The sequence below is a fragment of the Myotis lucifugus genome, unplaced genomic scaffold, assembly GCF_000147115.1.
Source record: "Myotis lucifugus unplaced genomic scaffold, Myoluc2.0 scaffold_833, whole genome shotgun sequence".
NCBI classification, from domain to species: Eukaryota; Metazoa; Chordata; class Mammalia; order Chiroptera; family Vespertilionidae; genus Myotis; species Myotis lucifugus.
In genome coordinates, this window is record NW_005871881.1 from 75116 (window position 1) to 99593 (window position 24478).

Sequence of the window (24478 nt, forward strand, 5' to 3'; positions counted from 1 at the left end):
TTTTCCAACAAAAATGTTTATTTTTCTCCTTCATATACAGTCTCCTGGGGATTCTGTGCCACTGGCCCTGCGTGTACAAGGCCGAGCGCCAACACTCCCGAGGGTGCAGTGGGCTGCAGGGCGCGGGGTGGGGCTTCCAGACACAAAACTCAGCAAGAGACCGAGGGGCACCTCGCGGAGAAAGAAGCCGCGCGCGCGCGCGCAGCCGGCAGAAGATGCTGCACAGCCTCCCAAGTCAATTCTCACTGAACTGACGGAGTGACACATAGACACCAAAGCCCTGAGCCGTGCTGGCAGGTCCCCAGGACACGGTGTCTGCAGCCACAGCTGCGCAGCCCCCAGGGCCTCCCGAGCAGCGGCCAGTGAGGGGCAGGGCCTCCAGCTCCGCCAGGCTCCTGCCGCTCTGGGCCAGTCCCACTGCCCCTTGCTGGGCAGCCATGGAATCTGGAGAGCAGCCTGGGGCTCCAGGGGTGGGGGAGGGGAGATGGAGGGGTAGAGCAGGCCACAGGGGGGCGCAGGCAGCCCCAGGCCTGGGGAAAAGAAGGAGGCGGGCGGGAGGAGGGGCGCAGGCCAAGGGGGTGCTGTGCCTGCAGGAAGGAGGCAGCTCCCAGGAGCCGACACCCTCACCTCCCAGCTCACAGCAGTCCTGCCTGGCTGTGGGCCCGAGGGCGAGGGCTCGTCTGCTCACCTAGCACTTTCCAGCAGCTTCCACACAGCCAAACACAGCTGCTAACGTTCCTCACTGAGACAAACGCACGGCCGGGACCACGCACCCTGGCGCCGGGCAGTGCCCAGCCTGCAGCTGTGGGTGTGCCCATGTTTGCGCCCAGGGACGTGGAGCCCGAGAGGCCTCCTACACGCAGGAAGCAGAGCTCCCCACCATCTGCAACTCTTCATAGTCAAGGTCACTAGTTCAATTTTAAAAAATGACCACTTACAGCACCTAAAGGTCAGACTGCAGCTTCCGATTTGTAAACCACTGATCTCTCTCTGCAACTTAAAATGGGAAATAAGGTATCAACACACACGCCTGTTGTCAATGAGATACTCCTTTTCCAATACATGATTTTATACATCTCTTTCCATCAGTCCCAGGCACTGTAATCCTGCAGGGCGATTACAACGTGCTAAGCTTCGATTCAAGTACAGAAAGTGGATGCAAGATGGTGAGTGTGGCCTGTGGGAACCTTGGGGGTAAGTGGGGTCATCAGCAGGCCCTTCCCTGGGGCACCTCGGGCAGGTGGGGCAGGACCAGCAGGCCAAACCACAGCCCGACTCCTATGGGCATTCAGTTCAACACGTTCCGTCTGGCAAAGTGGCTAGACAGAGCTACAGGATCCACGGCCTGGGGCCTGGCATGCTGACCACGGTGGCCACAGGAACTCAGGAAGCATGGGCCCCCCGGCTGTGCCCACGCCCGGCCCCCAGGTAGAGCTCCGGCTGCCAGCCTGGGTGGCTCAGGGACCCCAGGACACAGGAGCTGGGAGCGGGCTTCTGTACTGCCCAGAGGCCAATGCACAGGGTGGGGCGGAGAGGCCAGAGAGGGCAGTACCTGGCATGGGCACGGGCAGGGCCAGGGCAGTTTCCAGGAATGACCGTGGTGGGTAGAGGGCCGGACGCCAGGGCCCAAACATGGTGTCCCCACTGCTGCTCGAGGTGTGTTCATCTTACAAGACAAAGAAGGGGAGGCACATGTGGCTGAATCAGCTGGCCCCCAGCGGCCGGTCCTGCAGTGTCCCCATCCTCAGGGGACAGTGTCCCAAGACCTGCCATGGGCGCCTCCTGACAGCAGACACCAGAGTGACAGTGAGGGGCAGGAAGCAGAGGCCCGCCTTTCCGCACTCTCCAATCTGCAGCCCGGGCACCTCTGGGCCAGACCCCCGCCATCCACAGGCCAGAGCCCCTGCGGAGGCCAGACCTCTGAGGGTATCGCGAGAGACCACGCACCCCAACCCGAGGCCTCCTATTTGACTGGTCAGTGCCTTACAGGGTGACAGAGCCCAGGAGCTGTGAGGGGCAGTGCCCAGAGCCTGCGAGCCAATGGCAGGGCAGCCCCCTGCTCCCCACACCCCAGAGCAAAAGTACGGGGGTGGCGGGCAGTGAACAGAGAGGTCGGGGAGGCCAGCAGGCTCTGGTGCGGAAACCTCAGGAGCTGCAGCAAGAACAGAGGCCAACAAACTTCAAATCCCCTAACAAACTGTTAGCAGATCGAACCCAGCAACTAAAAAAGATAAAACCTCACCCACTACGGGGTGTGCCCCGGGAACACCTGGAGGGACAGCCGCGGGCGCTCTCGCTCTCCCAATGCTCTTCCCCCAGACCCTCTGCTCCAGCCCACACGCGTGGGAAGTCCCAGCGAGGCAAGGGGAGGAGTGGAGGCACAGACCGGAGAAAAAGTGGAACCAGCTTTATTCACAGATGACAAGATTGTGTATGGAGAAAACCCCGAAGAGTGAACAATTTCTAGAACTAACAAGCAAATTTCGCAAGTCTGCAGGTTACAAGATACAGAACTCAACTGCATTTCTCTGCTAACATACACCCGCAGAATAAAATTTTAAAACAATACAATTTACAACTGGCATTCCAAACCATCTACTCCCTAGGGATGCATTTACTGAATTATGTATAACAACTTTACACTGAATCCTACAAAACTTTTATTTTCTCTTTGAGAGAAAATAAAAAAGACATAAATGAACAGATATGTCAGGTTCATAGGAACACTCAATACTGTTAATATGTCAAATCTCACCCAGTTAAACAACAAAAAAAACAACCCCAATACAATCCCAGTTAAAATCCCAGCAGGCAATTCTGTAGAAATTGATGGGCTGTTTCTAAAACATACATGGAGATATTAAGAACCTAGAAAAATCAAGAACTTCTTGAAGAAGATCGATGCTGGCGGCCTTACACAGTCAGGCAGGAAACTTACTATGAAGCCGCAGTGATTCGGAGGGAGGAGCGTTGCCACATGGACAAAAGAATGGCTCCGTGGAACAAGACGACTTCAGAACAGGGACCTGCACAGCTGCTGCTGAACAAGGAACATGCTGGTACAACCGGAGCTGTGCATGGGGGAACCTGAGCCCACATCACATCATACACAGAGCTAACCTGAGGTGCTTACAGGCTGGCTGCAACAGCGGAAACAGGAGAATGTCTCCTGGTCTTGGAAGAGATAAGATTCCTTAAATAGAACAAAAATATTACTGAACATAAATAATTTGATAAACAAAATTAAAAGGCCTGCCATTTCACTTTCACCATAAGATGTAGAGAGCGCCTGGGAAGGCACATGGGCATTTCTTTAATTGTCAGCTGCAGCCAGTGGCGTTGGCAAAGCCATGTCCTGGAAACACACTTTGCCAAAACCAGGTGCCAGGGGGTGGGTTTTGTTATTTAAATCCAGCCGAGCACCAGGAATGAATACCCAAGAATGCACATAATCTCCTTTGTCTTGACTTTTAGTAAAACTTCCTGTTTTTTGCTGTATAAAATAAACACGCTGTATTGGCTCGGGGTCCCTGTCCCTGTCTCATCATCAGAGGACAGTGGTCCCACCCGGCCCCAGCTTTTTTCTTCCATCTCTGTGTCTGTCTCTTTCTTTCATTTTCCCAATCCCCAGCCGCCCCTACTCAGGAACCGGACCGCTCTCTAGCCGTGCTGGACGCGGAGAAGAGAGACATATTTACAATAAGAAAACAGAGACAAGCCACAGACTAGCAGAAAAACCCACATCTCAGTGACCGAGCAGGTCAAGCCTGTGCTGTTCAAGGCCAGCTGCTGTTCCAGCGCAGTGGGGACCCATATGCAGAGGCTGATGACAGTCACGTATGGATTTTCAGCGGCATGGGGGTTAGCACCCTCAGCCCTGGCACTGTCCAAGGGTCCGCTGTACATGGTGAAGGATAGACAAAGAACTCCAATAAGTCAACAATAAAGAGTTATTTCAACTTTTAAGTAGTAAAGTTCCTTGACCAGGAACTTTACACAAGATAGCCAAAAAGAATGCCCAAAGGCAAACAAAAATAATAAAGAACCTACTTTGAAGGCTTCAAATTCTTTTTACAGATAAATTTTCAAATATACTATCCCCCACGCATTGTACAAAAGTCACAAGAAAAGACAAGGTAATACTAGGTGAAACAGAAAACGGAAACTATAAATACTAAGTGGAGGAGAAAGAAGACTGAGAATTTGGACACAGAACTGGAGACTGTAAAAATATCCAGAATAAAGTATCAAGAGACAAAAGATGTAAGAGATCAAGGACAGAGTGCGGCTCAGCTGGTTGGGCATCCTTCCATGCACCAAAAGGTTTCCGGTTCAATTCCCGGTCAGGTACATGCTCTGGTTGTGGGTTCGACCTCCAGTAGGGCCAGTGCACGATGTAGCCAATTGATGTTTTGCTCTCATACCAATGTTTCTCTTTCTCTCTCCCCCTCTCCCTTACTCTCAAAAAAAATAAATAAATAAATTACAAGTGGACTGGAGTCTTAGGATGAGAGGCGAGTGCAGCAGGAGCGGTATGGGAACAGATAATGGGGGAAATAAAATTTGATCAAGAAATCAAGCCCTGGAGTCGTGAAGCCCTCTGAAGTCTAAGCAGGATAAAAATTTATATTCTTGGGCACCACATAATAAATCCTCTGAAAATTAAACTATTAGAAACCAGGAGAAAAAACATTTATTATCTTCAAAGGAGCAACATACAGATTGGCAGCTTACTTCCAACAAAAACAAGTGTAGCTAAATAACAATGGATTGAAAATGTCAACATGAATCGTATAACTATTGAAAATATCCTCCAAAAATGCTAATGAAATAAAGACATTTTTAGACCAAAACTGAAAAAATAGTCACTGGTACACAGAAAGGATCTCCAGAATGATTCCAGATGGGAGATCAGAAGCAAGAAGGAACGAAATGGCACAACTGGTAAACATGGAAATGGATGAAAACTAACTGTATAAAAACTGTGTTGTGGGATTGAAAGGCCATACATAATTTAAACAATAAATGCCAGGAGGGAAGTAAATGCAGTTAAAATGTTTTACGGTCTTTGTAGTGTCTAGAAAATGGGTAAGAAAAAGATAGGCTTTCATAATTTACATTAAATGTAAATAAACAAAATAATTTAAAGACAGAAAAAATAAACAGACCCAAATTATGTGCTGTTTACAAGAGCTACATCTAAAACAAGGGTTATAGGAAGACTGAAAGTAAAAAATGGGAAATCATACACCATGCAAATAATAATCCAACACAACCTAGTACAGTTATAACAATTTCAGACAAAGTATATTTAAAGGCAAAAATAATAATAGAACACAGCTGGCGTGGCTCAGTGGTTGAGCACTGACCCATGAACCAGGAGGTCACAGTTTGATTCCCAGTCAGGTAACATGCCCAGACTGTGGCTCAATCCCCAGTAGGGGGAGTGCTGGAGGCAGCTGATCAATGATTCTCTCTCATCATTGATGTTTCTATCTTTCTCTCCCTCTCCCTTTCTCTCTGAAATAAATACAAATGTATTTTATTTTATTCTTTTAAAATATTTTTATTAATTTTAGAGAGGAAGGGAGAAGGAGAGAGAGATAGAAACATCAATGATGAGAGAGAATCATTGACTGGCTGCCTCCTGCACACTCCTTATTGGGGATCGAGCCCACATCCCAGGCATGTACCCTTGGCTGGAATTGAACCTGGGACTCTTCAGTCCGCAGGCCGACACTCTATCCACTGAGCCAAACCAGTTAGGGCAATAAAAATATATTTTTTAAAAAAGTCATAATAGAAATACTTGGTAATATTAGAAGTTCAACTCACAAGTCAGACATGATAAATCTAAATTTGAATATACTCAATAACATAGCTTCAAAAAAAATATACAGCAAAAACCAAAAGAACTACAATAAGAAATACACAAACCTATGACCATGATGGTAAATTTAAAAATTCCTTTTTCAATAACTGACAGAATATACACAAACACACAGAAACTCATTAAGAGTGATGTCAGCAAAATAGAAGAGTAGGTAGCTCCAAACTTTCATTTTTCCACAGAAACACTGAAAGAACAACCAGAAACTGTCAGAACTAACTTTATCAAAACTTCAGAAAACAGTTAAAGGTCTGTAGCAATCAAGTAGAAGCAAAAGGCAAATAAAGAAAAAGGCAAAATTTTGAAAGTAGAAAAGCACCGTGGTATCTTACTGGCCCGTGGCCCATCCCCTGCCTGGCTTTACAGCTATCTTGAAGAAGGCAGCCTACATTCCCAGTGTGGTACCTGGTCCATGGTTCTGGAGGGAGCAGAGATCTTATTCACAAATTATTTTGTATGTCTGTCCTAATCTGTCTGGAGGCCACCTGAAGGGCTGACACAAGGTTCGCATATCTCTGCCTGACCAAATGGGGAACTCTGTCAGGGCAGAAAAATGGCGTGTATGGTTAAAAACATTGCAAGACAATCAAAACATCCACAATTGCTCAGAGCCAAAGATCATGACTGAGACATACGCAGGCGGTGTAAAGCCAGGACAGGAAAGCATGCAAGAGAGCTTCTTTGGGATAATAGGGCGTTCACAGTGTTGTGTACTCGGGAACCTAGAAAGCCATGTGCACGCCCAGAGCAGGACACTGCACAGAGAAGACCTGAGCAGACCCTAATCTTCACTATTAGTCTCAATGGAAGTAAGAAGTAAAGGCTCAGGCAAATTAAGCTCCTGGTGTTCAAGAAAATCTTAGCCAAAACAATGGCTAAACACAAGCTAAGTCTTCAACAAATAAAGCCAGCAAATACTGGGGGAAATGAGAATTTGATTTTCATAGTTACTACCTACACTATTCAAATGTCCTGTTTTCAATACGGAATCACAAAACATGCAAACAATTAGAAAAGCATGGCTCATTCAAAGGGGAAAATAATTAGCAGAAACCACTCCTGAAGAAGTCTAGATTTTGGACTTACTAAATAAAGACTTAAATCAGCTGTCTTTGTTGTTGCTATTGTTAATCCTCACCCAAGGATAATTTTTCCACCAATTTTTAGAGAGAGTGGAAGGAGGGGAAGAGACAGAGAGAAATATCGATGTGAGACAGACTCATCGATTGGTTGCCTCCTGCACATGTCCCGACCAGGGCCAAGGATCAAATCTGCAACCGACCTCTGTACTCCTGACCGGAATTGAACACAAGACCCTTCAGTCTGGGGGCCAATGCTCTATTATCAGACCAAACAGGCTAGGGCAGTGGTCAGCAAACCGTGGCTCGAGAGCCACATGCGGCTCTTTGGCCCCTTGAGTGTGGCTCTTTCACAAAATACCACGTGCGGGAGCGCACATACAGTGCGATTGAAACTTCGTGGCCCATGCGCAGAAGTCGGTTTTCGGCCTGGGCGAGACTATTTTGAAGAAGTGGCGTTAGAAGAAGTGGGAGGTGTCGGTCGGTTGGGCGACGGGAGACGCGGTGCAGGTGCGCCACGGGATATGCAGCACGGGGGAGGCGCGCGTGATTCATGCACGAGTTGACTGAGCCAGTCAGTCAGCAGTCTTATTGTGCAGTGGTTAGTGCTAGACGTGTCCGCAAATCGCGAGCGGGTGACAAAATTACCTACTCGAAGCATAAAGTTACCTGTATTTTTCCAACCAGCTGCAAATCCTACAGGTATTTTTGTCATCAATTTAAGAATTGCAATTATTTTGTGTTGGTGGCTTTATTATTATAAAATGAGGACATTTTTAGCAAAGGCCACCCTAATTAAGTTAATAACAATGTACCTTCAATATAGTTTAAGTTTAAAAAATTTGGCTCTCAAAAGAATTTCAATCGTTGTACTGTTGATATTTGGCTCTGTTGACTAATGTGTTTGCCGACCACTGGGCTAGGGCAAATCAGCTATCTTAAATGTGCTGAAAGAGCTAAAGGAAACCATGGACACACAGGAAACCAGGAAAATGACAAATGAACAACATGAGAATATCAACAGAGACAGAAATTATAAAAGGAACCAAACAGAAATATTAGAGCTAAAATACAAGAACTGAAACTTAAAATTCTACTGGAGGGAACCAACAGCAGACAGAGCAGGCAGAGTACATAATCACAAACTTGAAATCATACAAGTGAAATTACGGAGTGTGGGAAACAGAAGGAAAAAAAGAATGAAGAAAAGTGTACAAAGCTTAAGGTACCTGTGGGATACTGTTAAGCGATCCAACTTATGCATTATGAGCATCTAAGAAGGAGAAGAAAGAGAGATGGGGCAGAAGAAATACCTGAAGCACAGAAAGAAAAAACTGTCAACCAAGAATTCTACATCTAATGACATAATGCTTCAAGAATGAAGGAGAAATTAAGACTCTCAGATAAACAAAAACTAAGAGAGGTTGCTACTAAAAAATCTGCCCTACAAGAAATGCTGAAATGAAGGTATAACAGGCAGTAACTCAGAGCCCTATGAAGAAAAAAGAAAGTACTACACAGGTGAATATGTTGGGCTTTCATTTTAATTCCTTGTTTCCCATGTATAACTTAAAAGGCAAATGCAATCTAATACTAATAAAATGGTAATATGCTAATTAGACCAAACATCTTCAGGACTTTCTTCCGGACAAAGCCACGGTGGTGGGGGCCGAGGCAGAGGCGGTTAGGGATGATCAGGCTGGCAGGGGAGGGCAGTTGGGGGAATCAGGCTGGCGGAGGGGGGCAGTTAGGGGTGACCAGGCAGGCAGGCGAGCATTTAGGAGCCAGCGGTTCCGGATTGTGAGAGGGATGTCTGACTGCCAGTTTAGTCCTGATCCTGGGCAGTCGGACATCAACCGAGGGGTCCCAGATTGGAGAGGGTGCAGGCCAGGCTGAGGGACACCCTCCCCGCATGCACGAATTTTGTGCACTGGGCCTCTAGTCCTATATAATAAAAGGGTAATATGCAAATAGATCGAATGGCAGAACAACTGAACAACCAATCAAAGCGTAATATGCTAATGATATGCTAAGGCTGCTCCAACCACTAGCTATGATGTGCACTAACCACCAGGGGGCAGAAAGTCAACTGGTCAACCAGTTGCTATGACATGCATTGACCACCAGGGGGGCAGATGCTCTGACCAGTAGGTTAGCTTGCTGCTGGGGTCCAGCTGATCGGGACTGAGTGAGATGGGCCAGATACGCCCTGGAGCCCTCCCTCGGTCCCTCCCCACCTGATCGTGCACTGGTGGGGCCCCTCAGCTTGGCCTGCGCCCTCTCACAATCCAGGATCCCTCGGGGGATGTTGGAGAGCCGGTTTCAGCCCGATCCCGCAGGCCCACTCCCCTTGGGAGGGCGCCAGACACAGGGCTCATGGCTGGCAAGCTGGGCTCATGGCCGGCAAGCACTGCTGCGGCAGTGCGAGCCTCTCCCGATCGGGACTGATTGGGCGCGAGCCCGCAGCAGGCACAGTGGGGCCGGGATGAGCAGGAGCGGCAGGTAGGAGCTGCAGGTGGCATTGGACTGCAGGTTTCAGCCTGATCCCTGCAGGCCACCCAGAGGGACCCCACCCATGCACGAATTCGTGCACAGGGCCTCTAGTAAATAATAATTATAAATATATGTTACTGGGCACACAACATTTAAAAATTCAGCCTCAGCCAGTTTGGCTTAGTGGATAGAGTGTCAGCCCGTGGACTGAAGGGTCCCAGGTTCGATGCTGGTCAAGGGCACATGCCTGGGTTGCCAGCTCGATCCCCAGTGGGGGTTGTACAGGAGACAGCCAATCAATGATTCTCTCTCATCATTGATGTTTCTATCTCTCTCTCCCTCTCCCTTCCTCTCTGAAATCAATAAAAATATATTTAAAAAAATTCAATCTGTGACAAAAACAATACAAAGAGAGTAGGATGGAAATATGTAGGAGCAGAGTATTTATATACTATTCAAAAGAGTTGGTATTATTCAAACTATGTTGTTATAAATTTAACATGTTAATTGTAATCCCCTAAAGGTAAAGAGAAAGGGAATCAAAATTATGTACTACAAAGAACAATCAAATATATTTTTAAACTTTTAAAAAATATATATATTTTTGTTTCAGAAAGGAAGAGAGAGGTAGAGATACAAAGACACAAAGAGTTGAAAGTAAAAGGATGAAAAAAGAGAGCTGGGTGGCTATTTTATTATCAGACCAAATAAATTTTAAGTCAAAAAAGGTTACAAGAGACAAAGAAGGACATTACATTGGATCCATCAAGATATATAAATTTATACATATCTAACAACAGAGCTCCAACTTAATAATGATACAAAGAGAGAGAATTAAAGAGAGAAATAGATAATTCTACACTAATAGTTGTAGACTTCAATATTTCACTCTCAATAAATAGAACAACCAGACCTATCAGTAAGGAAAGAAAAGACCTGAACATCACCATAAGCCAATTAGCCCTAGCAAACATTTACAGAATACTCCACCCTACAATAGCAGAAAATACTTTCTTTTTGACATTTTTATTGACTGAAGAGAGGAAGGGAGAGGAATAGAGAGCTAGAAACATCGATGATGAGAGAGAATCACTGATTGGCTACTTCCTGCATGCCCCATACTGGGGATCAAGCCCATCACCTGGGCATGTGCCCTGACCAGGAATTAAACCGTGACCTCCTGGTTCATAGTTGATGTTCAACCACTGAGCAACACTAGCTGGGCCAGAATATACTTTCTTCTCAAAAGCACATGGATGATTCTCCAAAACAGGATATCTAGTAAGCCATGAAACAAGTCTTAATACATTTTAAAAGATTAAAATCATACAAAGTATCTTTTCTAACACAATGAATGAAATTAGAAATCAATAACAAAAAAATACTAGAAGACTGACACATGTGCAGAAATTAAACAACATACTCTTAACCAAAGGGTCAAAGAAGTAATCATAGGAAAATTAGAAAATACTTTGGGACAAATGAAGAGACAACACATCTATATTTGAGATAAAGAGAAAGAAATTCTCAGAGGGAAATTTACAGCTGTAAATCCTACATTAAAAAAGGGAAGATCTTAAATTAATAACTGTATGTTATAATAAAAATAAACAAAATAAAGAACAGAAAAACAATAGAGAAAAATCAATGAAACCAAAATTAGCTCTTTGAAAAGATGAACAAATTGACAAACTTTTAGCTACCAAACTGGATAACTCACATAAAACAGAAAGATTTCTTTTACCATAACTCACTCAAGAAGAAACAGAAACTCTGAATAGACCTATAACAGTAGTGAAATTGAATCAGTAATCAAAAACCTCTCAAAAAGGAAAAGCCCAGGACCAGATGACTTCACTGGTGAATCTACCATCTAAAAAAGAAAGAACACCAATCTTTCTTAAACTCTTCTAAAAGTTGAAGAGGTGGGAATACTTCCTAACTCAATCTATGTGGCCAGCATTATCCTGATACCAAAACCAGATAAATACAACACAAGAAAATTACAGATTAATACCCCTGATAACTATTGATGGCAAAAACTTCAATAAAATATTAGCAAAAAGAAGAAAAAATATATTAGCAAAATGAACTCAGTAGCATATTAGAAGGAGTATACACCATGACTAGATGGGTTTTATCCCAGGAATGCAAGGTTGGTTTAACATATGAAAATCAATGTGATATACCATTCAAAATTAATGCAGACAAACATTTGACAAAATTAACACTCTTTCATGATAAAAGCACTCAAGAAACTAGAAATAGAATGCACTTCCTCAATATGATAAAGGCCAGATATACATATCTAAAAAACACATAACTAATATCATATTCAATGGTAAAAGATTTAAAATTAGAAACAAGACAAGGATCCTTGCTTTTGACACTTCTATTCAATACAGTATTAGAAGGTCTAGCCAGAGAAATTAGGCAAGAAAAAAATAAGTAAAAGGCAACAATATTGGAAAGGAAAAGTAAAATTATCTCTATGCAGAGGTGACATGATCTTATGTGTAGATGACTCTAAAAGTCCACCAAAAAAATTGTTAGAGCTAATTCATAAATTTAGAAAAGTTTCAGGGCATAAAATCAGTTGTATTTCCATGCATGAATGATGAATAATCTAAAAAATAGATTAAGAAAACAATACATTCACAATAGTATAAATAAGAATAAAATTTAGGGGTAAATATAAGGAGTTGAAAGAGTAGCACATTGAAAACTAAAAAACATTGCTAAAAGAAATTAAGAAAGACACAAATAAAGCATCCCATGTTTATGGATGGAAAGACTTAGTATTTTTAATATGTTAATACTACCCAAAGTGATATACAGATTCAATGCAATCACTATTAAAGTCTCAATGGCATTTTTTCAAAAAAATAAATAAACCATCCTAAAGTACATTGCGCGCGCACACACACACACACACACACACACCATTAGGATTTTCGAGGGATGGCAAATAACCAAAATAATCTTGAAAAAGAAACACAAAGTTGGAGGACTTACACTTCCTGGTTTCAAAACTTACCATAAAGCTACAGAAATCAAAATAGTATGATACTAGCAAAAGGACAGACATATAGACAAATGGAATAGAATAGAGAATACAGAATTTGCCTTTGCACATATGGTCAACTGATTTTCAGCAACGGTGCCTGGTCCATTCAATGGAGAAAGGACAGTCTTTTCAACAACTATTGCTAGGAAAACTGGATATCCACATACAAGAGAATGGATTAAAGGGATAAACATAAGAACTAAAATTATTAAACTCCTAGAAGGAATCATAGGGGAATCTTCATGACATTGGATTTGGCAATGATTTCTTGGATATGACACCAAAGACAGAGGCAACAAAAGAAAAAAACAGATAAATTGGTCTTCATGAAAATTAAAAACTTTTGTGCATCAAAAGGCACTATTGACAGAGTAAAAAAGCAACCCACACAATGACACAAAATATTTGCAAAGCATATGTCTGGTAAGGTATTAATCTCCAGAATACAAAACTCCTAAAACTCAACAACAAAAAAGCAATGCTATTTTAAAATGGGTAAAGGACTTGCATTGTTATTTTTCCAAAGAAGATATAGAAATGGCCAATAAGCACATGAAAACATTTCAACATCACTAATCATTACAGAATTGCAAATTAAAGCTACAATGAGATACTACACCTCAAACCCAATAGGATGGCTACCATTTAAAAAAGAAGACTATAGAAACTATTGACAAAAATGAGGAGAAACTGGAACCTCTGTGTATTGTTGGTGGGAACATAAAATGGTTCAACCACTGTGAAAAACAATTTGGCAATTCCTCAAAAAATTAAAAATAGAATTACCATGTGATCCAGTGATTCCATTGCTGGGTATGTACCCCAAAGAACTCAAAGCAGGGTCTCAAACATGTTCATAGCAGCATTATTCAAAATAGCTAAAAGGTAGAAGCAATCCAAGTGTCCATGGATGGATCAATGAATAAACAAAATGTGGTATATACACATGGAATATTATTCAGCCTTAAAAAGGAAGGACATTCTGACACATACTACAATATAGATGAACCTTGAGAGCATTATGCAAGATAAAATAAGCCAGTTATAAAATGATAAACACTGTATGATTCCATTTATATGGGGACTGGACCTACAGTAGTCAGATTCATAAAGACAGAAGGTAGATGGTGGTTGCCAGGGGCGGTGCTCCTACAGGGAGCTATTTTCAATGGGTACAGAATTTCAGTTGTGCAAGATAAACCAATTTTGGAGAGGGATGGTGGTGATGGTTGAACAACAATATTAATGTATTTAATGCCAATGAACTAGCACTTAAAAATGATTAAGATGGCAAATGTTGTTACATGTATTTCACCACAGTCTTTAAAAATTAGGGGAAGGAATGAAGTTCTAAAACATGCTAAACACGAATGCACCTTGAAGACACAAAGTGGAGGAAGCCAGACGGAAAGGACAATGCTAAGTGACTCCACGTCCATGAGGTGCCAGCCGTGCGCACGCGTGGAAGCAGGAAGCAGAAGGGGATTTACGGGCTGGGCAGCCAGAGGCCCGGCGCAGGGCTATTTCTGGTGAGCCGCTTCTGTCTGGGATAATGAAAATGGTCTAGATGTGGACAGTGTGATGGCTGTACAACATTGTGAATATTCTTTTTTTTAAAATATATTTTATTGATTTTCCACAGAAAGGAAGGGAGAGGGAGAGAGATGAGAAAGAAACATCGATCAGCTGCCTCCTGTATACCTCCCACTGTGGAGGTGCCCGCAACCAAGGTACATGCCCTTGATCGGACTCGAACCTGGGACCTTTCAGTCCGCAGGCCGACGCGCTATCCACTGAGCCAAACCGGGTAGGGCTGAATATTCTTAATGCTACTGAATCACACACTCAAAATGATTAAATGGGTAAATTTTGTTATTTAGATTTATCACAAAAAATAATAAGGAAACAAACAAACAAAACCATTAGTAAGAATCTCAGCCATCTGAGCAGCAGGATTAGCAGCTGAGGGAGGGCGAGGCGGGGCCCAGGCTGAGCAGCGTGGGGCCAGCGGCGGAGTGGACGGCCTGTCCAGGTGTGGGCTCCGCAGGGCCTGGGGCCATGGTAAGGGTCTCAGCTTTGCTGCAGAATAAGGGAGAATGGACGTGAGGAGTCAGACTGACAGAGGTGTGCCTGCCGGAGGTGCTGCTGGCGCCAGGGGAGAAGTAAGCGAGGCTCAGGCTGGGAGTGGCCCTCTGAGGGAATGGGAGGGGCGGGCCTCCGTCCTCCACGCAGCAGTGACCAAGACTGACAGCCTGGGTCAGACAGTCAGTCCCGCAATGTTTAACAAACTGAAATCACTGAAGTTTAATCTCATCAGTTCAATTAGGCAAAAAACCCAACAAAACAAAACAAATAAATGGTTAATACAAAGATCACAAGGAAATTAATAACTATAGTATTTAAAATCATCGTGGAAATTGCAAATATTTTGAACTGAAGGTCAAAGAAAATGCTACCTGGGCTGCAGCTAAAATAATTAGAGGGAATTTCGCAGCCGAAAGCCTGTGCTATAAGAGAAAAAGGCTGCAAATCAATGAACTGCACATCTCAAGAAACGTTCTAGAACAAAAATGACAACCTAAAGATAGAAGGAAAGAAATAATAAAAGGAAGAAATTCATGAAACATACAATAATGAATATCATCAGAGCCAAGAAGAGTTCCTTGAAAAGGCGAATGCCGTTCATAAACCCTACAGCAGTGATGGCGAACCTTTTGAGCTCGGCGTGTCAGCATTTTGAAAAACCCTAACTTAACTGGTGCCGTGTCACATATAGAAATTTTTTGATATTTGCAACCATAGTAAAACAAAGACTTATATTTTTGATATTTATTTTATATATTTAAATGCCATTTAACAAAGAAAAATCAACCAAAAAAATGAGTTTGCGTGTCACCTCTGACACGCGTGTCATAGGTTCGCCATCACTGCCCTACAGAAAGGGAGCGTGCACAGCTGCCTCGCTGCAGACCGGGGGAGAGGTTATGAACTTTAATGCCAATTAAATTGAAAACTTCGATAAATTTAGAGAAGTACCAACTGCTAGAAAAGCAGAGTTTAACAGAAAGAGAAACTCCACATGGTACTAAAACTATAAAAGAAATGGAATCCATTAATGAAACCTTACCCTCATGGGATGGAGGCCTGGGATAAAAAACAGCAAAAAGTCAATCACAGCGTGCAGGCAGGAGGCACACGAAAGGTCACTGCAGAATTTTAAACTGTCCCATGTGGTTGAAATTTTTCAAAATAAAAGGTCATAGGAGAACCTTCCCACACTCAAAAAGAACTTCCAGCCCAGACAGTGTCCCCAGCGAGCTTTGCTAAACATTTCAGAAAGAGCACATCTTGCACAAACTCCCCCGGAACACGACGAAGAGGGAGCACTCCTCCGGCAGGGCAGACACACAGCTCCGACACAGGAACGCATCACGCGACAAGGTCAGCCACCAGCTCCCGGCTCCTGCCCACCTGCTACGGGTATACCCGAGCCCAACAAGGGGTGTCCCTGAGGGCAGTGTGCAGGCCCCCTACATCTCTAGCCTGAGGTCACCAGACCCGGAGCAGCCCACCTAGATGTGCCCATGCCAGGCTGCAAGCTGCTGCTCTGCTGAAATCTGAGGTCCCAGCCCGGCTGCCATCCTGTCCCTTTGACCCCGCCACGCCCCACTTACAGCCCGAATCTCGCCGGAGGCCGGGGGCCAGCCAGCTGTCGCCTCCATGTCGTGCAGCTTCTGCGTCTGCTTCAGCTGGTTGAGTGACGGCTTCAGCTGTGGAGCCCCCGCCGTCTGGCTGGCCCACTGGTCCACCAGCCGGTGCAGGTCGTCCGTGAACGTGCCCTTCTTGTTGTTACTGTTGTTCACCTGCGCCTGGGCGTGCAGGGCGGCGGGAGGGCCCGGCTCGGGGCCCGGGGCCAGGCTGCTGGTGGAGGACCCTGGGGAGGCACACACAGGCAGCGTTGGCGGCCTCGCCACCAGCAACAGGGCCAGCTGCATCACTCAATGGTCGCGCGCAGGCCAGGCAACACCTTGCTTCAGGAGATGGTCTGATTAGGAACCCACGTGCCCACTGTGGGCGCGGTGAAGCGCTTCCCAGGCCACAGGGGCCTGGGCCGTCACCCCCTCATAACCAGCAGGGGCAGGGCCCGCTGCCGCAGCCTCAGGCAGCATCCACTCTGAGCCCGCGCTGCTCGGCCTGCCAGACCCGGGAGAGCTGGTGAAGGAAACCCCTGGCGCAGACGGGAGGCAGCCTTTTCGGGCCCTGCACGCTCAGCTGACATCAGGACGCCAAGGGGCTGCTCTGGGCACACAGCTGCTGCTGTGGGTGGATCGCTGGCATTCCTGTGACGTCAGTGGCTTGGTGTTTGAATTTAAGACACAGAAATTGCACCTCTCCTCGCCAGAGCATTGGGGGAGGTGCTGATAAAGGGCACAAGCCTAGAGCTTTCCACCCGCAATGGGCCCGCCATCTGGGAGCCACCTGAGGCTGCCACCAGCAGCTGGAGCGGGAGCCAGGCTGCGGGGGCCCGGCCGAGGCTCGGAGAGCTGGGCAAAGACACGGCCCTCCCCATGGCACTAGAAGGTGTGTTTTAAATGACCCAAACAGGGTGTTTTACTTTAAAAAAATGCTGTGCCCTCCCTTTCTTCAACATATAATTTCTGGTTGGCAATTTTGAATAGGCCACTTTTTTAAAGTTCTGCATTTAAAAATAACCTAATGACCATCTCTTCAAACAAGCTATTGCAAAATGTAGTCTACTTTAGTGTCTAGCAACAAAAAGCAGACACGACAGTTATATGTTAGTAATGAGATTCTACACACGAGCTGTATCTACATGAATGTTTCAGCCAGAAAAGAAAAAAAGGAAAAAAACAAAACAAAACAAAAACGGCGTGAGATGAGCAGCGGCAGCCCAGGTAGCTGGTCCCGCTCTGGCCCGCACCCTCCTCTGGCACTATCCTTAGCACCTCACGGAAGTACTCCTCCCTGCGGTTTTGGAAAAGGAGCCAATCAGCGGTTGGTAATGTATGATGCTCCAGAGGACAGCCCGTTAGATGTGAACTGGCTGGAATGCACAGTCTCAGACCCATAGAGACGCCAAGGGGCACCGCCAGTGGCTGCCCCACCAGGCAGTGGTGAGCGGTGCCCACGGAGGGCGGGCACAGTGCAGGCCCACTCCTGCCTGCCCGCCAGCCCTGTGGTTCCAGGCGGCCGCGGAAGCCAAGAGGCACTAGCCACAAGAAAGGCCATGCGATGGAGAGCGGACGAGTGAAAAACCGATAATTACGACTGCTGTGCTCTTTGCCTAGACAGAGACGCTTCAAGGCAGACCCTGCAAGGGAGAGAGAACGACACAGACCACAGGGTTAGGCCAGACAGGAGCACGGGACAAGCCACACTCTAAGCGAAGGTCATCGGTGTGCGAGGAGGAGCGCTGGCCAGCAGGCCGGAGCAGGAGGACGGCCTCGGGCTCAGGGTGCCCCTGGCTCGGGGTGCAGCTCCGCACGCTCGCTGAGGGCGAGGGGCAGGCCAAGCCCACGTTCAGAGAGAAGAGTGTGTATCTCTAGAAACATATTCCAAAAAGGAAAAGAAAAGAAAACCAAACCAAGAAAAGGGCAGAGCTCACCACCTGGCTCTGGGAGCCCCTGGCCGCTGGCTCTGGAGCCGACCTGGCCCCTGGGCCATGGGGTTTTCCAAGTGCAAAAAGATACATTGCTTTGCGGGCTGAGGCCAGCGCGGGCAGGAGGGAAGGCAGGGTCCTGTCCAGGGTGGGAGAGGCAGGGACGATTTTCTTCCACTGGGTCTTGTCTGGTATCTCCTACCCAGCAGGCAGGGCCAGGCCCCGCCCCAGGCTGCCGGCCCTGGGGTCCCAGAGCCTGACCTCAGTGTGGGCGGGTCCTGACAGGGCGGGAGGGACTCCGGGAGTCAGGAGCTGAGGTGGGACAGGCAGGGGGCTCGGCATCCCCAAGGTCACTCAGCAAGGCTGCGCCAGCGGAGGGTCTGGGTTCCTGCCCACGGCCCTCACAGCAGCAGGCCCTGCGCACAACCATGCCGCTCCCGGAGGCGCTGCAGCCCCCAGCACGAGCCCAGGAAGGCAAGCCACGTGCCCTGAGTGAGGGCAGGACAGCCACTGGGCCCCCATCTGCCTGTTCTTCAGTTCATCCTGCCGTCTCTAACGAGCACATAAAGCAAAGGGACAAGCAGCACCCAGACCCACCCCGGGGGGCGGAGAGCCTTGAAGGGCCTGTGCATCTGTGCTCCCCACGGGCCTCCGGGGCCGCAGGGCGCGTGGCCACCCAGAGCCTGTCTGCATGCTCCCCGTCACGTTCTTGGGGTGGGAGCCTTAGCGTCTAGACCGCAGCAGGCCCCAACCGGTGACCCAGAACATGGGACAAACCCCAGCCGGGTCTCCAGCCGAACGAGTTCTGAGCGGGCCGCGGGGCCACCGGCCGGAGTTCTGGGGCAGGGCTGGCTCCCATCCTCCGTGTGACGGCCACCACGGCCAGGTGTCTGCTCAGACCCCCAGAGGGCCCTCCGTGAAAGCCCAGATTGACCTCACCGGAAACCCAGGGCCGGGGCGGCCACCAGAACACTGCTCAGGGTGCAGAGCCACGCAGGCCCCACCCCACACCCGACACAGGCCGGTGAAAGCCAGAGCACAGCGGCTCCAGGCCCTCCACTGACCTTCAAACACAAAGCAGCCCTGTCCGGCCATGCTCTGCGCTCACGCCACTGGGCTGAGGCAGAGCAGCCACCATGTGCTGGAGCCCACAGCCCTGCCCCTTCAGCCTCTCCCAGGGTCCGCGCCTGCCCGCGCCTGCCCTGGATGCTCACCAAAGCGACCGGACCCTGCACTGCGGTGCACCTGGCTCCCACCCACAAGGCCTCGGCAGCAATGCAGGGCGCCAGGAACCACACGGGGCTGACAGAGGCCCCACGAGGAAGCCCGAGGCGGCCTCGGGGGCATAAGGGTGAATAGCAGACCAGCTCCCCCCCGCCCCCAGTTTCCTGTGGAGTGGGGTGTCCCCGGCAGGACTCTGTCCTCAGCCAAGGCCCTGGGAAGAGACGAGCCAGCTTCCAGGCCCCAGAACACGCGGGAATGTCCACGTGGGCAGGACAGCTGCTCTCCTGCCTGAGGGCAGCATGGAGGCCGTGCAGTCTGTCCTATGCGGCGCATGGCTGCAGGGGTGCCGAGCGGCCCGCCTTCGCCCCACATTCACCCTGGCACAGGCACAGGGGCTGCTCCTGGCGTAGACAGCCAGCCGGCTGGGTGCCTGCTGGGCACCTGCCCCCACCTCTCCCGGCCTCTGGCTGGCTGCCAGGCGATGCCTCCAACTTGAGGGTGCCTGCTACTCATAAATGGGCCAGGCCCACAGACGCCCACACCTGCCTCTGCCCTGTGCTCACATGCTGCCACAGGGCCGGGCCCCGCGGGGCTCCCCACCCCACGATGAGGCACGTCGCTGAGGGGTCGTGCACCCCGACAGCAGGACGCACTCGGTTCTGCACAGAGAGGAAAACGGGACAGCACCACGGTCCTGCTCTGGGCGTCTACTAGTATGTACTGAGCCACCAACTTCTCAAGCTGAGCAAAGTGCCAAAACTGGTTTGTGGAGCAGAAACTGGGCAGCAGATGCGTCGGCTCTGCCCAGGGGGCTTCACCCAGCAGCCCTGTCTGGGACGCACAGGCCCAAGCACAGGGGCCGGCCCCTCAGACAGCCTGCGGGGCCGGCGCTCACCAGTTCGACCTGCGCGAGTGAAGGTGCGGGGGCCGCATGTAGGCGCTCCTCCTCGGTCCCCCTGGGCCCGCTCCCACGCCCACCGCAGCGGGTCCTCACAGGGAGGCAGGAGGGACACACCAGGCTCAGGCGGGCCTCGGGGTCTGCACAGGGGCCACGGGTCCCAGAGACAAACTTGCTGCAGCCTGGACACCGGGCACGTGGCCGAAGGCACGGAGCACACGCCGGCCCGTGTGCAGAGCGAGTCCCGGAGGATGTGAGCCCTGCCTCTGGTCTGGGGGAGCCGAGGCAGGAGGGCCAATGAGGAGCGTGGGGCCTGTGCTGGGCCCTCTTGTCTGGGGCATGGAGCCGTGAGCGCCCCTGCCGCTCTGCTGGGGCTGGAACAGCCAGGACCCCTCCCTGACAACTGCTGACAACAGGACACCAGGACACCGTCACTTCCGCAACCCGCCCCGGCCGCCCCAAGCCGTTCACCTGGGCAGGGGGCCTGCAGGATGAGCAGCAGCTGGACGGCAGCAGGGTCTGCCCTGCTCAGGGCCGCCCACCTGAGCTGCTGAGGCTGTGCCCACCTTGCTCTCGGCCCAGGCCTCCCAGCGCCTGGCACTGCCCACAGCTCCGCGGGGCCACCACCCATTAGCCACCTCTCTCATCTCTGAGTCCCAGGGGACCTGGGGCCTCTGTGCTTCAGAACTTTACACAGAGTTGACTTTCCCAGAGACCTGTCTCCTGTTCCTTTCAGGAGGGGGAACCGAGACCATTCTCTGCTTTCCCTCCGGCCTAGGCCAGGCCCACAACCCTGACTCCAGCTCCGCTCCGCCTCCCCGTGGCCAACCTCTCAGCCCTCCCAGACCCATGTCCCGCCCCTGTCGTGTGCGCCTGGGACACCAGGCACCTGCAGACAGGAGCTCCAAGAGCCGAGGGCCGGTGGGTACCAGGACCGAAGGGAGGGGTCCTGGCTGTTCCAGCCCCGGCAGAGCGGCAGGGGCGCTCACGGCTCCATGCCCAGTGCAGGCTGCACCCTGCTCACCGCAGCCTCAGAGCCAGCGGGCCACTTCACGGCCTGAGAGCCGGCTGGGCTGTGCAAACAGCAGAGTCATCGCCTTCCCAGCACCCGAGGGAGCAGGCCAACCAGGCAGCGGGTGCCACCTGAAACCCACCACCGCCAGGCGGGTCTGCACCGAGCTGTGCCTCACACATTCCTTTCCTCCGGGCCAGGGCGGAAGCAAAGCCTAATCTCCTTGTCCCTGCTAGGCCTCAAATTCTTCTTTTATGTTGGAACAATAAATAGTGAAAAAAGAGAAAACCCTAAAAGAGAAAAGCAGAACCAGGTGGCTCTGCAGGGAAAGTGGTGATGGCCTGAGGCCGGTGCTGCTCCCAGCTGGCTTTCCTCCACGCCCCGGGGAAGCCCCTGCTGGCAGGCACTTCCCACAGAGATGCCCGGGAACCCAGGTGTGCTCACACCACAGCTCCCAGGCAGCCACGCACAAGGCAGAGGAGTGACAGAGAGCTGGCCCCCCTCTGACCAGCAGCCTGAGCCCCCCAAGCTGAACCTGCATCTGTCCTGAGCAAGGAGCGCCCGGGCGGTCCCTGGGCCCTTCTCCCTGGTCCCCGCCTGCGACCCGCCCGCTGCCTGGGAGGAGCCGTGCCCTCTGGGGGGGGATGGGTGCCTCCTGTGGGCGTGGCCTCAGGTCCCAGCAAGCACAATGTATCTTTATTGTACAAGCAAAAGACCACACGCCCCAAACCAGCATGTCCAATCTAACTGGCAAAAAGCTTAATTTTTCTGTTAAAAACAAAAATCTAAAAGCCCACAGCTTTTGATTCACTTGCCAATCCATCTGAGGAATAAGAAACAATTTGGGAGAGCCCTGAGCAGGTGCCCCATTCCTGGGCACACGTCCTGGTCGCAGGAGGGCACCAGGGTGTGGGCGGCTGGGACTGAGTGCTGTCACGGGGCTTGTGGGCCACACAGCCGGCTGCCTCGCTGGCCCTGAGGCGAGGGGGAGTCACCAGGTGCAGTGCAGGCGCTAGAGACCCCAGAGGGGCTGGGGGCCAGCTCTCCCGGGGCTGGGAGGTTCGGGGCGAGCAGAGGGGAGGGGCTGGGTGGCCCAGCTGGCGTGCGCGCTCAGCATGTCTGCATGCAGGGGGTGGGGGTTACTGGGTGTTGTGACACGGGCCTTGTACGGTGACCTGCCAGCACTGTCTCGCTCACATGCATGTCCTCAACGTCCAGACACGTGTGAAGCACGTCATGCATGCATGGAGAGAAGGCCGGCTGTCTTGTTGTTGCTGGAACTGGGGACAGTGGACGTGTGGATTTGCCACAATCGCAACAGAAGTAAAAGTACGTCCAACGTTAAAAAAATACAAAGTGACAAGAGAAGTGCAGAGCGGCCTGGGGGCGGGGCGGGTCTGCGTGGGCTCAGGCGGCCGCTGCACGTGCGCCGGTGCCGGCAGGAGCCGCGAGCATGCACCGTGCTTTCTGGGGCCAGGCGGGTGGGTGTGGACGAGGCTCTGTTCGATATTAAATAAACGAGGTCAATGGTGTAGGGGAGGCTCCTATAAAGCATATGGAAGGTGATGGAGACAGGGAGAGGGGAGGGAGAACCAAGGGCTGGGAGGTGATAAAATACAAAAGAACAAATACAGACAGATGGACACAGACACGGGTCCACTGAGGAATCGAGCGCGAGGTTTGCTACTAGACTTATGGGTCACTCTCTCAGACGTTGGGTGGTAAACCGTCCAGCCTGCAAGTGAATATAGAGGGAAGAGAACAGAGAGACAGGCATCAAGTACAGTCTCGGGCTGCCGCCTGCACCACCAGCCACTCAGCCTCGCCACCTAGCGTCCGCGGCTGCACCTAGCCCAGCCCCGAGGACCACAGCCACCGGCCACAGAATGGAAAGGAGGAAGCGCTGGAGCGGAAGAGGCGGACCCAGGAGCGCGTGCGGGGCAGGGCAGGGACCGGAGGGGCTGTGGTCCCCACGCCTCTGCACAGAGATGGCGTGGGAGAAGCGCCTCATCGCACAGCTGCTGTGTCCACGGCCATTCCACCTCAAGGCCCAACTCCCAGCTCCAGAGCTGCGCCCTGGCCCCCAGCGGCCCTTCTGGACCCACGTGTGGCAGGGAACGGGGCAGGGCAGAGCGGGCGGCGCCTGCACCCGGCACAGACCACACAGCAGACGCCACGTCTGACCTCAGTGGTCCCTCCCCAGGCTGCTCTAGCCAAGCATGCCTCCCTCGGAGCCACTTAAAGCCTGTGAGGCGTGGCCACCCACTCTTTTCATTCAAAGGCTGCCTCTAGGATCGCGTCTTTCAGAAGCTGTCGGCAGCCTTGGCCACAGCGCACATCCCCTCTACACCACACGGCCTGCGCGGCTAGCACATGCTCAGAGGCGGGCAAGCTGGGAATCACCTGGGCCGTGCGCTCCGCCCCCGTCACTGGCTAAGCCGGAGCAGATGTCTGCAGACAAGGAGGCCCGCACGGAGCAAGGCTGCTGGGTCTGCACTGCCTTCCCACAGGAGTCTGCCGCTGCGGCGGGCCCTGCCCCGGCCCTGGCGGGGTCCTGGGCAAGAGGGGTGCGGCTGCAGTCTGACAAGTGACCTGAGTGGGGAGAAGGGGACAGGCACGATGAGGTGCCGAGGGCAGTGGCCAGCACGGTGCGCAGCTGTCCTCTCTGCTTGTTGCTGGGTGACCTTGGGGAAGCTGAGTCCCTGCAGGCAGTGGGCACGGGGCTGGTGAGCCATGTGGGCGTGGTGGGAGGATTAAAGAAATGACCAGTCTCCACTGGTTGACAGCACCGATCGGGCTTGCCTCACGCCAACGCATGGGAAGGACATGGCAGCTCCGGAGGCCCTGGCCGCTCGGGCCAGCGAGCCTCCCCTCACTCTGTCGGCTCTCGGGCGGGCATGGTGTGGCTCTGCACCTGTGCCCCACACCCTGCAGGTGCCATTCGACGCCAAGAGGGAGGGCCTGTGGCCAGCTTCCCACCTGGCGTGACCGAGCGTTTCAACTCACTGGGTCTCCACCCCAGGGTGCAAGGGCTCAGGGACCGCGGACAACCTCAGTGCTGGGGGTTGTGGGCAAGGGCTGGAGCCCCACCACCCTTCCCCTCCCCCAAGGCAGCTGCTCAGCCCCCACTGTCAGCAGGTGACATATGTCTAAGAAACGGGCCAGAAATACAGCCCTGTCTTGCAGCACCCTGCA

The 24478-nt window shown here is 50.6% G+C and overlaps 1 protein-coding gene across 1 annotated transcript in view; it reads right to left on the reverse strand.

The window, feature by feature from the left end:
• LOC102439945 (serine/threonine-protein kinase WNK2-like) overlaps positions 1 to 24478 on the reverse strand; it is a 118748-nt gene continuing 94270 nt past the window's right edge. Inside the window, 7 exon segments of the mRNA XM_023747294.1 lie at positions 1 to 1666; positions 2939 to 3037; positions 3121 to 3193; positions 16204 to 16463; positions 17817 to 17861; positions 22920 to 23018; positions 23687 to 23875. Coding sequence (XP_023603062.1) covers positions 1458 to 1666; positions 2939 to 3037; positions 3121 to 3193; positions 16204 to 16463; positions 17817 to 17861; positions 22920 to 23018; positions 23687 to 23875 — 974 coding nt within the window. The 3' untranslated portion in view covers positions 1 to 1457.